General features: G+C 38.1%; 1 protein-coding gene and 1 long non-coding RNA gene across 6 annotated transcripts in view; one reads left to right on the forward strand and one right to left on the reverse strand.

Moving 5' to 3' along the window:
- LOC113599968 (uncharacterized) overlaps positions 1–12,848 on the forward strand; it is a 96,071-nt gene extending 83,223 nt beyond the window's left edge. The window contains exons 3-4 of the long non-coding RNA XR_003420961.2: positions 7,591–7,765; positions 12,391–12,848. This is a non-coding gene — a long non-coding RNA (uncharacterized LOC113599968). The remainder of the gene's footprint in view (positions 1–7,590; positions 7,766–12,390) is intronic.
- Positions 1–16,136, reverse strand: part of TMEM108 (transmembrane protein 108) — a 367,083-nt gene that overhangs the window by 168,123 nt on the left and 182,824 nt on the right. For 3 of the 5 annotated variants that reach the window (XM_015085606.3, XM_053221442.1, XM_053221441.1), the window contains one exon: positions 2,812–2,897. In XM_015085606.3, coding sequence (XP_014941092.1) covers positions 2,812–2,851 — 40 coding nt within the window. In that variant the 5' untranslated portion in view covers positions 2,852–2,897. The remainder of the gene's footprint in view (positions 1–2,811; positions 2,898–16,136) is intronic. The other 2 variants (XM_027061828.2, XM_053221443.1) reach the window with 1 other exon arrangement.

Here is a 16,136-nt window from a genome sequence, read left to right on the forward strand (position 1 = left end):
CAGGTGTGAACAAAGAGATCAGAGAGACTTGGATGTGAATTCCAACTCCATCACTCACTACTTGGTCACCCTGGGACAGTCCTTAACTTACTCATCGGTTAACACTTCTTTATCTTGAAGCATTTGCCTCTGGAATGAATGACATGATATAAACTAATAGGCAGATGTCTGTGAATACAGTAGGTACTCAAGAGGGAGTGGCTTCTTTGATGATAAAGATGACTCATGAACTCACTCATGTCCATTAGTAAGTAGTTGCTTTTTTTTTTTTTTTTAAACAAATACTCTCTGTAGTAGACTAAGGAGGATTACAAATTCTTAACTAATCTTCCCTTTGAGAGCTGGCGTTCAATTACTCTTCCCTTGAATAAGGGTTGGTCTAAGTGATTCCTTTGGCCAATACAGTGTGACTGAAGTATTACTCTTAGGTTTCCAAGCCAATTCATAACATGCCTTGTAGGTTTTGCCCTGGCCTCACAGTCATGATTTGCAATACAAGAAGTCTGATTACCATGAGGCCACTATGCTGCCTCACATGAAGCCCCCACTTAGTCATGTGAAAAGGCCTCAGGGTAAAAAGATGTTGGCAGGCAGGCCCCAGGCTGTCCAACCTCCAGCCCAGATCCTAGATACTATGGAGTCTCCACCAACCCCTGCCCAAATTGCAGGTTCATGAGCAATATATGTGACTGTTGTTGTTTCTAGTTACAAAGTTCTGGGCTGGTTTGTTACAAAACCCCTGCCCAAATTGCAGGTTCATGAGCAATATATGTGACTGTTGTTGTTTCTAGCTACAAAGTTCTGGGCTGGTTTGGTAACAAAATATAACCAGAACACTCTACCAGGTTTCCCCCCAAATTAAAAACATCAATTTGCTGAATTACATAAAGTAACATGGTAAGTCTATATTTAGAGAACTCTAGTTCTCAAGTCTGTTTTAGACACTGAATAAAATATACTGTTTGTGGATAACTTTAATCCAGGCGTAATTTAATAATTGGCTAACCCATGACACATACGAGCTATTGAGTGTGAATTGTGTCAGAGTTTTAGCTAAGGTTTTACAAAATATCCAATTCTCTTGAGAAAAAAAAAATGCTATAAATAACAACCACTCATCTCCATGAACTTGTGAAAACCATTCTCTGAAGTGAGACTAATTGACCAGTGCCCGAGTGCTCCACCCTCCCAGCTCTGTACAAAGCTGGACTCCCACAGTCAGCTACCTAGTAACCAGGGTGGTTTATTAAGGGTCACTACCACCTACCTCCTAACTAGCAGGAAACTACCTACTCTGGGCTGCTTGCATGTCAAAGCAAGGCTGCAAACAATGAAACTGTTAAGACAAAGTTGACTTCTGCAGCTATCCAGATGTTTGAGGAAAACTCTTTCAGCTTTCATATAGGCTCTACTTGGGAGGATGGACCTCATTAGCATCCAACACTTGATCTCTGACTCATCTAATACTTACCTGATGCCTTTCAAATAATACATGACCTTTTAATATTACTTGAACTTTGGGGCATACAACCAGCATAGGTGATGAACTCAACAAACATTTTGCTGCCTCCCAAATCTACTAAGCTCTTTTTCATTTCCGGTTTCTTCTGCCTACAAAGCTTGCTTTCCCTCCTTGATGGGGAGTGTATCTGTGTGTGTGTGTGTATAATCCTTTTTAACCTTTAAATGATCCCTCTCCCATCAAGGCAGAGTTAATCATTAGTTGACTGACTGCTTCTTCAATCTGTAAAGCCTCTTTTTCTAACAAGCCAGCTTACTATTAAAAAAACAAAAAAGGCAACAAACCCACAGTCCTATAGAATACATGGAAAAAGAACATGAAAGAGTCCATATAATTTGGTGACATTTCACCAGCTGAAAAGAGGCTGATGTGATCTGTGTTTCAGGGATTAGAATTTAGTAGCAGAAATAAGTTAATTAAAAAACCTAACCAGAATACTTTCTGTAAATAAAGTGCTTTGCACTGGAAGTGCAACATAACCTGAACTGATAAATTCTAAGGGCCAACTGGTGATTTGCATCTCAATCTCTCCTTATGTTATTTTCTTGGCTAAATTTAAAAAGGAACCATCCAGTGTAGGAAAGATAGATCTTTTTTATACCTCAGCAAGAACCAGACAAACACAGTGAACTCCAGGTTTTCCCAACCCAATGGCTTTGATTTGACTGGAATGGGCAATGTCTATTGTCTTAAGTGGGTAAATCTGAACATCAAACCCACCACTGGTATTGGTATTGGTTTTTATGTTCATTAACAATTGCAATCCCAACTAGAGATTTGTGGCACAACCCCCCAAACACATGAGCAACATGCATAAAGTCATAAACGCTATTCATTCTACCACCAAACCTAAAGAAATCACATTTTAATCATTATTTAAGAACACACATAACTAAAGGTTGTATAGTCACTGAATGGTAACAAGTTCTATGTGACAAAATCCACAAAACACAGCCTAACATTCCTTCTTCATAAGGAACCTACAGAAAGTCATACTGGAACCCTTTATTCTGCCACAAAACCAAGAACAATAATGTTTTTGACACTCATCCTTGAATAAACTATGATTAACATGCCAATTTAGTATTATTATAATGGAATCTACATCACAACAGATGCCCAAAGCAATAGAATGACTTAGTGCTTGACACTTTAACTACCTAGATCAAACAGAGGGAAAATTTTCTATTGAGAAAACCCTGGTCTTCCTCCAGAAAATGTATTAAATTTCTGGCACTGGACAAACAATAACATTGGTATATTCTAAAAGAAATGTGACATCAACTTACTTAACAGTTGGCAATAGAGGGCCTGTAAACTTCTCTTCATGGTATCATCTGGTCCTGCTTGTCCTCCAGTTTATTCATGATTCTGTCTAGGAAATCAGGAGAAGAAAATTGTTACACCTGGGGAACATAATTGAAGTCAATCAAAAAGAACTCCATCCTTAAAATACCTGACTTTGAAGAGGAAAATTCTTGGAATAAGGATACACCAGCAACTATTTTTTTTTAATTTTTTAATGTTTATTTAATTTTGACAGAGGGAGAGACAGAGCATGAGCAGGAGGCGGGGAGGAGGGGGGTTGGGGAGAGATAGAAACACAGAATCTGAAGAAGCTCCAGGCTCTGAGCTGCCAGCACAGAGCCCAACACGGGGCTCCAACTCACAGTGAGATCATGACCTAAGCCAAAGTAAACAGTTAGCTGAGCCATCCAGTCGGCCCCATCAGAGTCTAATTTACAACAGTCTATGTTATACAAATACCAATTCATCGACTGGTTAAATACTGAAACTCTATACACCACTGAAGAAAACTCATGTGGGCAATTAGAGAGTGAGAGTCTGACTGGAACTTTTGAGGATTTTCACTTAGCTTCTCCTGAATCTAAAACAGGAGAAACAGGAAACAAAAAATTTGAAACAGGAAAAACAAAAAATTTCTTATCTCATTTCTTTTATGGTGTTCACCAAACAAAACCACCCAAAAAGCTTTACCACATGTTAAGTTGTATTATGTTAAATAACTTTTCCATTATTTTCTGGTTATAACAGATAATCCAGTATAGAATATCTGGAAAATAAAGCTAAATGAAATAGAGATAAGAATCTATAAGGAAATACAAATTACCTATCTCTCCAGCCTTTCAACATGCACTTCTATCGATCTGTCTCATTTTATCTATTATACTTTAGTTTGTTTTTAAGTAGGCTCCATATCCAACGAGGGGCTGGAACTCATGACACTCAGATCAAAAGTCACATGCTCTACCGATTAAGCCAGTCAGGAGCCGCCTCTATTATACATTCTAATTTTTCTCCCTAGCAGAAAAATTTTCTGGTGTTACTATTTACTACTTTATTTTAAATGGCACACAGTATTTCTTTAAGGTAAATCCCTAGAAATGGAACCACGAGGACACAAGGCTTTTGAAATATACTGCCAAATTACCCTTTGTCCATACCAGTAAGTGGGAATATCCATTACACTACAACCTACCCAATGATGGAAATTTATAATTTCTTTCCATCTTTGCCAATAAATAAGCAAATATTTCATCTTATTGCTTTAATTTGCATTTTATATGTTTATTCATCATTTGACTTTTTAAAATTTTTAGTTCACATTTGACAAAGATCCTTTAGTCAGGCTCCTGGACCTTCTCTTAGGTCCATTCACACACTTATAACACCTAGTTTCAGCAAGAACACCTGCTAACTCAGTTTGATCAGAACCCTCCACCCTCAGTATCCATCAAGCCCCAGGTGATAATTACCCTGGCCTGTCTTTAGCAAGAATCTTGTTAGGTCAGTTTAGCCAAAACCCTTTACCCCTGATGTTTCCTCTTAGTCATTTTCCATCCACTGACTCCCACCCTGATCCTTGGCTATAAACGGCCACTGGCCCAAGCTGTGTTCAGAGTTGAGCCCAATCTCTCTCCCCAACTGTTATATCCCATTGCATGGTTCCCTATACTTGTCCTGAAGGTCCTGAATAGAGCCTGACGCACCATCCTTAACAAATGTCATTGAATATCTTTTTCTTTAACGCTTTCTTTAACCATTCCCTACTGGCATGCTGCATTATTTTCTCATAATATCCCAAGTGGAACAGATTTATCTTTAAAATGTTTGTGTTGAGATATAATCCATGTATTATTAAATTCAGCCTTTTATTTTATTTTTAGTTTTTTTAAATGTTTATTTATTTTTTTTTAATTTTTTTTTCAACGTTTTTTATTTATTTTTGGGACAGAGAGAGACAGAGCATGAACGGGGGAGGGGCAGAGAGAGAGGGAGACACAGAATCGGAAACAGGCTCCAGGCTCCGAGCCATCAGCCCAGAGCCTGATGCGGGGCTCGAACTCACGGGACCGCGAGATCGTGAGCTGGCTGAAGTCGGATGCTTAACCGACTGCGCCACCCAGGCGCCCCTTAATGTTTATTTATTTTTGAGACAGAGAGAGACAGAGCATGAACGGGGGAGCATCAGAGAGAGGGAGACACAGAATCTGAAACAGGCTCCAGGCTCTGAGCTGCCAGCACAGAGCCCGATGCGGGGCTCAAACTCACGGACCGCGAGATCATGACCTGAGCCAAAGTCGGCTGCTTAACCAACTGAGCCACCCAGGTGCCCCAAATTCAGCCTTTTAAATATACAATTCAGTGGTAATTAATATATTCAAGTTGTGTAACCATCACCAGTACCTAATTCCAGAACATTTTTCATCACTCTAAAAAAAAAAAAAAAAAAACAAAATCCAAAAACTCCTATATTTAATTAGCAGTCATTTTCCTTCTCCCCTCTTCCCAGCCCCTGACAACTACTAATCTGCTATACACATTTGCTCATTCTGTACATTTCACATAAATAGAATCATACAATGCATAGTTTTTGTACATGGCTCTTTCACTTAGCATAAAGTTTCTTAGGTCCATCCATGTTGTAAAACATCATTTGCTTTTTGTAAGAATGATACCACACACACACCAATCCACACACAGCCATGGTTAGAGAGGCCTTCTTTAGTCCAGGATTACATAAATAGTCGCCTGTATTTTCTTCTGGTATTTTTTATTTCCTTTAGATCTGTTTCTGGACTTTGTGTTACATTTTACATCTCTGTTCATTCTTCTACTATAATAATAAGCGTTGTTTAAATTAAACTCTTGGTAAAGTTAGTCCTCCATTATTACTTTTTATGATTTATCTTGTTCTTTGAGTATGTTTTTCCCCTAAATTAACTTTATCATTTTATTAAATTCCAGAAAAAATATCATTGGTATTATAGATGTAATTATCTTCTACTTACTTTATTAATTTGGTAAAGACTTGATCTCTTCAAAATCTGAGTGTAGTGAGGAGAAAAATAAAATTTTAAAAACTGTAGCTATGAAGATCAAAAGAATTCTTTTCAGAGAGTGAGAAGAAGCACTTTTTTGGGTATGGGCACAATAGCTCAATGACTAATTAAAGCCCCCCTGAGAGTGATCTGGATGAGCAAGAGGGAGAAAAAGAGATCAACTGTTCTCCATTATAAAAATAACAGATTTCAGTTCTCTAAGGTAGGAAATAGGGGCTAAGCAGTCCAGAAATCAGAGGCTAAAGAGAGGATACACAAGACATGTTGAGAGACAGAAAAAGGGCAATTCCAAAAGATAGGAGTAGGTGGGACCCAAGAATAAAAGATAAAGTGAGAAATTTCCCAGAGGGGATGACCCATAAACTTTAAGATGTGTAACATTTAATTTTTGTTTGTTTTATGCTATTTTTACTTATACACTACATCTATTCTTCCCCTCCACAATGTTTATCCACCACTAGTACCCTCAAAAATCTCAGCAAAAGTCTTGTACAAAACAGCCTTACATCAGTGGTGCTCAGATGGGCAATGACAGAAGAGACTATGTTCCAAGACAAGGGTGACATGAATAGAATGGAGCCATAGGAGTCCTAAGCAACGGTTAGTGGGCATCTATGGAGGGTTTAGGACACAGCAAGCACTCAATTGTAAAGTGATTAAATATATGAATGGATAAATAAATGATTAAATAACACGAGAGCAGATAAACAGTTGTAGTTTATATTGATTAAGGAGAACATAAGCCCCTCAGTCACCTCTAAAAATGCTGAGAGATTTTTGAGAAACTGTTCGACTTTGGACAATATATACAATAGAGACATTTTATTCACATATCAAAGAAACAACTGAGCTCATAAATTGGGCACTTGGTATCATCTGGGTTATACAGGGGTATCCCAACTATAAGCACCACATGGCTTGTATTTATTCAAAATTAATCTTTATTTAGGTCTTTTTGTGGAGTTGTTTTTTTTGTGTGGGTTTTTATTATTTTAATTCCAGTATAGTTAATAGTTTTGTGGAGTTTCATAGTGTTTTTCCTTCATTTGAGTTCTATAGTCTTATTGAATTAATTCCTAGGCATTTTATATACATTTTATATGCATATATACATGTATACATATACACATATATATACACATATTTTTTTGCCACTGTTATGGAATTTCTGCTTCCATTATATCTTCTAACTGCCTCTATATGAAAATGACTGAATTTTGTGTATTCATTTTGTGACCTAACCAAACTCACTTAGTTCTAACAATGGTTTCTCACCTGAGTCTCTTGGGTGGGTAGTTGTGCTTTGGATAGACAGAGAGGCACAATGAGATTCCATCTAAAGCCGTTTTTTAACCATATAGTAGGAAACATTCATTGTATCTGGTCCCTCAGGGAATAATTTAGAAGCTCCAAGGAAGACAACTAATATCTGGGATGAAATTCTAAGAAAGTACAGTTTACAGCCAAGAGACTGAAGAGAGGAGGAGGATGAAAGAACATATTTGCCCAAACATGCAGATACAGTGGCACAGGTGGGGATCTCACTGACTATTAGGCTCAGGGAAAACAAAGAGGTACAAGTAACCTGAATCACTTCTTAAAGAAGGTGAGCCTAAAAGAATCCTACTTTTCCCCGCTTTGGTTTAAATGGAACAGTTCTATCTATTCCACTGATTCAGGAAGGGTAATTTTTCTCTTTCATAGGTCACTTAAAATGTTGCAATTAGAAATGTTCATGTAGCAGAGAAGAAGTAATGAAGAGCCAAATGAAAAGCTCTGATATGTGATGTGTAAACTGACTTGAAATAACAAGTTCATACAGAATAAGGAAGAACAGCCAGGAAAATCCTGGAAAACAACAACACAAAAACCCAATAAGGTAAGGACAGGGGAAAGAGGGACTGTCAGCCCTACCAGACACTGAAACAAACTGTAAGGCCACTACATAATCAAGCCAATTTGGTATTAACACATGAATAGACCCAATTATATATGGAAATTTATATGATAAAAGCAGCATATTAAATTAATAGGCAAAAAGAACTTTTAAGTAAACATTGAGAGATTAGCAGAGTAATATGGGAAAGATAAAATTGTACTAACTTCCAAATATTACACACCAGCATAAATTCAAAGGACCAGACCTTTAAATGTAAAATATGTATACAAATACTAGAAGAAAGAGCAAATTCTACTGGGAGTAGAGAAGCTTTGCTAAGTCTAAATCAAAGTTTGAAGCAACAAAGAAAAACATAAACTTTATTACATAAAAATTACAAAGCAAAAACTATAAGTAAAAAAAAACATAAAAACCTAGAAAAAAAATGTTTATCTTACAAAAAGCAAAGAGTTAAAATCCCTAAAATTTATTCCTAATCCCCAAATTAATCCTCATGGTACCTTAGCAATCATTTGCATACATGCTTGCATTGTCCAAAACACATGTTCCCAGCTGAGGTCAAACAAGGCAATGATCTGTCGTCATCTTTATGTTTGTCTTCTTGTTTTAGCTCTCATACTGCGAACAATTATCCTTTCCATAGGCTATTGAGTACTATGTTTTTAACATTTGGGGGCTTTTTATTGTTCTATTTGAAATGGCCTGCAAGCACAGTGCTGAAGTGCTGTCTAGGGCTCCTAAGTGCAACAAGGCATGAGTTATGGTGCTATTGGCTGTGAGTTCAAAGCTAATGAATTAATAATATATATTACATAAGGTGTCTTTAAACAACAACACATGAAAACAAGGTTACATATGGATCAACTGACAAAACTGTGACCTCAGGCTCACAGGAACCTAACCCTTTATTTCCCCTAAGAGCAATGGCTTGTATTTACTATTCAGTATTTATGAAAACTTTATAGAACATAACTGCCATGAATTATGAGAACCAACTATATTTAAGATGAGCTTTAAAATACTTTGCGAGGCAAAGAATAAAGATGACCAACAATTCAGGTGAATAATAAAAGTTGGCACAAAACAAAACAATGGCTCCCCATCTCTTTAGGACTCAGGAAGAACTGATTAAACTAACAGCCAACACCTATAATAGTGCCCTTTGGGAAAATGATGAAGGGGGTCGGGGGAGAAGAACAGGAGAGTTCAAATAACAACTAACATCACAGGCCTGCACAAAAGTTTGGAAAGGGGCATACATCTCCATTTTATAGGCGAGGACACAGACACCAAAAACTCAGTCTTTGCTCAACATCACATCTACCATATGTGAGACCTTGAGCTAGTTTCTAGACTTCTCTGATTGGTGGATTTCTTGTTTGTAAATGGGGTAAGAATGGTACTTGATATGCTTGCTGCAAAGACCAGTCAATGCATGCAAAGCACCTGCCCTAGTACCTGGCACACAACAAATGCTCAGAGTGAATACCTAATAGCAGAAAACAAGAAAATGACACATTAGGCCAGAGCTCACCAACCATCTCTGAATTGTGCTTTCCCTAAGCTAGAAATGAAACAAAGACTTTGGGATATTACTCAGATAGTCCCTTTTGTTAAATCCAGTGTCTTATTTAAATTAAATTTAGAATTTATTTTTATGGGTACAAGTTGAACTTTAAGGTTGTTATTTATACCTTTGTTTTCCTTAAAAAGTTATCTGAGGAAGCTTACTACTAGATGCAACTTGTATAACAGATTAACACATCAAAGCACATTAATAATATCAGAAAGGGAGATCCAAAATTATGTGGACAAAGTGGAAATCAATTTTACCATAAAATGCAATGAAACAATAATACTTTTGTCTTGGAGCTTCCTAGAAGTAAATGCAAAAAAGATAGCATAATTTTTTTTCTGGCTGCATACAGGTACAGTTTGCATTTTGTTCAGGAATACAACCCTTTTCTATCACTAACTTCTAAGAAAAGATCATTAGACAATTTTTGATAAGCATTAGCATCCTAGTATGGGGATGGAATTCCTCATATTCATTCCATATTCATGGAATATGAACAGATTATTTATTCTTGGCATGGCTGCTCCTTATCAACCCATAATAAAAGCTCAAGTCATGTGTTAAGTAGTAACTCAGGGAAAGCATTTCAATGAGCAGCAGGTGGACCATGCTGTAGGAAAAAGAACCAGGCAGGCCTACCACTGAGTAGCTTTGCTATGTGATCTTAAGCAAGTTACTTAACTTCCCTGATCATCAGCTTTCTCATTTGTAAATGAGGCTGACACCTAAGTCAGAATGGTTAAAATTAATAACTCAGGCAACAACAGATGTTGGTGAGGATGCAGAGAAAGGGGAACACTTTTGCACTGCTGCTGGGAATGAAACTGATGCAGCCATTTTGGAAAACAGTATGGAGGTTCCTCAAAAAATTAAAAATAGAACTACCCTATGACCCAGCAATTGCACTACTAGTTATTTATCCAAAGAATACAAAAATGCTGTTTCAAAGGGGCACATGCACCCCAATGTTTATAGCAGCGCTATTGACAATAGCCAAAGTATGGAAAGAGCCCAAATGTCCATCGACTGATGAATGGATAAAGAAGATGTAGTATATATACAATGAATACTCAGCCATCAAGAAGAATGAAATCTTGCCATCTGCAACAATGTGGACAGAACTAGAGAGTATTATGCTAAGCAAAATAAGCCAATCAGAGAAAGACACATATGATTTCACTCATATGAGGAATTTAAGAACCACAACAGATGAACACAGGGGAAGAGAAGGAAAATTAAGATAAAAACAGAGAGGGAGGCAAACCATAAGAGACTCTTAAATAGACCAAACTGAGGGTTGCTGGAAGGGAAGTGGGTGTAGGGATGGGCTAAATGGGTGATGGGCATTAAGGAGGGCACTTGTTGGGATGAGCACTGGGTGTTATATGTAAGTGATGAATCACTGGGTTCTACTCCTGAAAGCAATACCACCCTGTATGTTAACTAACTTGAACTTAAATAAACAAATAATAAAAAAAAGATTACTGAGAGAATTCAATTAAGTGAAGCACCTCCTGTGTATCTAGTACGTTGCTTCTGTCTCTCCCTTTCCCCCAAGCGAATGGCATACAGACTGCTGCTCTTGGTCTTGTGAAGATAGAGAAAATCAGGAAAGTGAAAGGAACTGATATTCAGCAAGTTACCCCAGGGCCTGAGTATCATGAGCAGTGGGTTACTTCAGGAAAGCAAATATGAAGGTTTCTCAGGCTCACTTACATCATAAGTCACAAATAGATGCATGTATCCACAGGGCTAAGTTTGGGTTAGAAAAGGTTTTTAGTCAAATTCTTTTCATACAGATGATCTGCATATTTAACACAAGAATATCCTTCACTTCCATAAAGAAATAGATGTTCTTATAATTTTTCCTGAAACTTGTGGCTCTCCCAATCGTTCTTCCAAATTTTGTCAGTTTTGAGCAAGAAATATTTCACTTTCCTCTGAACCTATGATCGACATTGTGAGCCTGACTATAGCCTGTCACTTTGTCTCAGTCCTGGGAGTCTATAGGGAATAGTGGTGACTATGGTGAACTTGAAAGCACAAGGGAATGGTATTTTTAGGCCCTAGCCAATTGTCAGTAGGAAAAGGAGTCTTTTTTTCCCTTAAACTGAAAAATCTTCTCAAAAAATTTTTTCCCTAAATTTTCAAGAGAAGCCATACATCACATCTCTCTCTATTTTAAAACACTAGCAATTAATTCATATGGGGCAAGACTACAAGCCAAAAGAAATAGGACTGTGTGATTTCTGATTTATAAAGGCTTTCATGGTACAGAACCTGCATGAGCACTTTTCTAGTAAACTAGGAGGAGAATAAATGTCTGTCTGAGGAGAGAACCGTACTGACTTAGGAAGCAGTGCACGCAGATCTACCCTCCACCCTTGGAGCCAGGATCTCACTCAGTAAACTCTGAAGGATAAAAAACACTTCAGTAGTGCCCCTTCCCTCTCTTCCCCTCCATATTTTCTTCTCTGAAAAATAAAAGACAATATTGGAGTCTGTCAGATCCATGAGATGCTGAATTCCAAACAGAAGGGCAAAAACAGATCCCTTCTACTAAGGAAAAGCCTACGAAAAGGAATCAATTAATGTAGACTTTGCTTGGAGGACTGAGAAGTAATTGCCTGAGTGTTCAAGACCAGCTGGAGTTTATTTGCATTTGCTGGGGGAGAGTGTTCTGCGGTCCACAGCCACTGAAGTCAGCAAGGGGGTAAAAATAGGACCAGGAGCTTGAGGCTTATTAGAATGACACAGACTTCTTTTTTATGGCATTAAAGTGTATTAAGGACATTTATCTCATTTGAGGAGACAGAAAGGTGCTTGTGCAAGGTGAAGCACACATACCACACTCCCTCTTTTACACTTTTGGGATTAAAAACTACACATTGAGTTCAGGGAATTAAATGATATTGTAGCAATGCCAAATGCTAAAGGAGGATGTTTTATCATTTTGACTGGACTGCTTATGAAAAAGATTATTTCTTGTCCACAGCAAACACATTCATTTTTTTTCTTTCTTTTGCAGTGCCTGAAAAATATCTTTAGAAATTGAATTTTGGAACCTAAGAATATGTGTATTTCCTTTGGGAAGCAGCCATTTGTCCTAAAAGATGTGCCAAGTGTTTACAATGGAAAGGGAGGGAAGGCCATATGAAACAGGCAAACTCTTATCACCATGTTTTACATGTGGAGAGAAGATTTAAACAATGCTGCATGCTATGAACAAGCAATACATTTCAGTATGTGAAATTATTCCTAATATCATAGTCCTTGCTAAATTTTAATTTTGATCTCAAGAACAGTCTTTTTTCCCTGCCATTCTTTGTCCTGAGCTTCTCCCATCCAACTTCAATCCACATAAAGACTTTTGTAATTCTTGAGCTAGTGTGAAGACGGTTTTAATTTATGGCTTTGGTTTAATCTTTCAAAATATGTAATTTATGTCTGGTGATTCCATAGGAGATGCAGAGTCTGTTGAATGTATGGCTGGAATAAAAATTATAATGAAATGAAAAATTATGCGGGTACGAGTGAGGTGGGCCAATATAAAACAGATACAGCCTGAAGTTTGAGGCTCTATAGATTCTACCTCAATCTGCGGGCAAGGCCATCAGAGGAATGCAGTGCTGTCTGCTCCCAATACAACGATGTCCTGCAACTCAGTGTTGGTAGTGTTCAAGTCACTCCCTATGTGGTACAGGACCAGGAAGTCACTACTCTGCTGCCCACAATACCCAGGGAAGAGAGGAACACTTATAGCCATTACCTGAAGAGTAGGAATTAAGGTGATGGGTAAGATCCGTGTGGGCAAGTTCAGTCCCACAGTGAAGTCACAATATTCCAAGCATTTCTGATAATTCTCAACTTTATTCCTTGCTCCAGGATGCATGAGTAAAATAATACATTTCATCTCACCTGTGAGGGCCTTAACCAGCCCACTTAACTATGTTGATAATTAGACCTTACTTTGATAACTGGAAGGGCGAGAAGAAATATCTACAAGTATCAAAATTAGTATTCCCAAGACTAGCTGATGGTCAGAATCTATTTTTAAGATAGATTCCTAAGTCTTTCCCTCAGGAATTCTAATTCCCAGGTTCTTAGATGGAGCAATTGAAAAGGTTCCCAAGATGGCTCTTATGATCAACCAAGGTTGGAAACCAAGAACCTAATCTAGTACTTCTTCATCCTGACTACACATTAGAACCCTGGAGGAATGTACTGGGTAGATTAAATCAGATTCCCTTGGGATTCTAATGTGCAGTCAATCAAGAACCAGGGACCCTTACCCCAGCCTAAAAGAGCACTAGAGCCACAGTGAGGCCAGCGCTGCTTATTCTCATTCCTGAGACTGGCATTTTATGGGAGATGAAGGAAGCAGGATGACTGATGAAACCACATTTGCAAGTTATGTTTAAAACAGAAATGACTGATTCAGTGTTTCTTAAATATTTAGATCCACAGCCTCTCATGCAGTTCAAGTTTCATGCAACGTGAATTTTTTGTGATATTTTACCCAGTCTATCTTTGATATACCTCTCACTTGTCCTTGCTACTTGGCTTCCAGGGATGTCAGGAAGATTAAGGAGATAATGACTAAAAGGGAGAGAGAATGTGGTTCAGTGAAGTCAAGAGGGTGTGGAAGCCAAGTACAGACTAAGAGACTGGCATAAAGCTGAAACAACCCTAATCCCAAATCACTTCTTCCCAAGGTAGACTGATGTCCCTTTTCCCCAAGACTGCATTCACAGAGCAAACAGACGGGGCAGCCATGGCCACAAATTCTGGGTGGGATCAGGGAGGATAAACCACACTGAAAGGATCTCCTTTCTGTGGGGACCAAAGCCAACTACACAGAGAATCAGGGCAGGAAGATACAATATAAACAACAATTAACCTGGAGATCCACTTCTTTGGAAAATACTGAGTGCTGCTAAGTACTAAGTACTGTGTTAGTAGTAGGGACTGGGACTGGGAATAAAAGCAAATGAGACATGATCCCTGCCCTCAAGGAACTTGCAGTTTAGCAGGGGGAACAAATATCATGTCAAAAAAAATCACTCTATAGCCAGCTTTGCCCTTATCAGTTGTATAAGACAAATTATTACACTGTATTCTAGAAAATTATAACACTTAGACCCTGAGACTCAAGAAGGTTAGCACATTTTCTGTCAGTAAAACAGGTATCACACCAATGCTACAAGGTTGTTCTGGGAATGAAATAACACCTCCACAGAGTTTAGAGCACAGAAGTACAAGAAACATGTCCTATCCCTTCAGAGGAAGGAAAAATAACATCTTCTGGAGAGTAGCAGGACAAGGTTTTTGAAGGAGATGGAATATGAGCTAAACTTGCAAGGTTAAGAAGGATTCTGACTAGTAAAGGTAAAAAAAGTACAAAGATGCTGAGTGAGGACAATGAGGCAGGAGTTTGAGGATGAGTACATTAAACCACAGAAGATCTACCACTTGCTGCTTTAAATTTCCTAAACAATGCAATTTGACTATGTGACTCTCCAGCTTCTCAAATGAGATTAGGCCAATGTTCTCATTTTCTGGGGGAGGGAAGGATATTCCGAAAAAGGACAAAACTGACAGGGAAACAGCAGGCAGAAGTTGGGAGGCAGAGAGATGGAGGCTGGGTCCCCAAGGCTCAATCTTCCCGGATCAAAATAAATGCCTACTAACCATGAGACAGCTGGAACGTCACTGTCTTATTAGTCCAGGCAGCTATCGGACCCAGAATGTTCACCTCCCCATTAATGTTTACACGGCACTAGCCAAGTGGCACTGCGTGGTGCCAAAACCAGTGGATACATGGATAGATGTGATCATGCAGCTGGACCCTCAGATCCCTAGGGCTAGCTATGTAGGCTCGTTCTCATCATTTCATTAACTTCATAACAGTAACCACATTGTTTATACCACTGACTCTAAAAATGTGGTTCTCAGACCACCAGCAGTACCAGGAAGTTGTTAGGAATGTAAATTCTCAGGTTCCACCCTAGAGCAAGGAATTAGAAACTCTCAAGGTAGGGCCCAGCAATGTATGCTTCAACAAGCCCTCAAGGATGCATGCTGAAGTCTGAGAACCTTTCCTCTGCAAAAGTGAATTTCTGGCTATGGCAGGGTTTTACTCTTTAACTATTACCTTGGATAAATCATTTATATCTTCAAAGGACCAATAAATGAGGAAAGAGGGAATTAGAGCAGAAAGGTCCATTTCCATAGTCTCTTTCAACTGTAACATACTACAATTGATCAGTTCACAAGTGTGCAAATGTTTATAGTTCATTAGTTTGAATTGTTGGTGCTGGCATTTGTGGCTCTTGTTGAGAGTATTAGCATAGTATGTTTGAATCCTAATGACTGCTTTGAAAATGTCACCCATCTCCATTATTCAACTTTTTAGGCTAGTAATATTAATGCTGTATGAGTAGTAACACCTACATGGGGGGTGGCATGTATTAAAACATGGATTTGTGGTAGAAAAACAACATGACTACAGTGTATTTCCTAGTCTCTGTTGTGGTTATACACTTCAATAAAAATGAGACCTTTCAATTAATTAAAACTATAAACACAAGCTGCCAGAATGAATTTAAATGATTAAATCCTAGAACAACTACTTTTCAAATAAACCTCTACCCAGAATCTAAAAGACTTAACAATGACAGTCAATACTTAAAGGTGAGTCAAATATGTAAGCCATTTTTGCCTTGCAAATCAGCCCAAACCAGGAGTGTAAAATTCAGAGCTCCAAAATTGAAG

Source organism: Acinonyx jubatus, chromosome C2 (assembly GCF_027475565.1).
Source record: "Acinonyx jubatus isolate Ajub_Pintada_27869175 chromosome C2, VMU_Ajub_asm_v1.0, whole genome shotgun sequence".
In the NCBI taxonomy this organism is placed as follows: Eukaryota; Metazoa; Chordata; class Mammalia; order Carnivora; family Felidae; genus Acinonyx; species Acinonyx jubatus.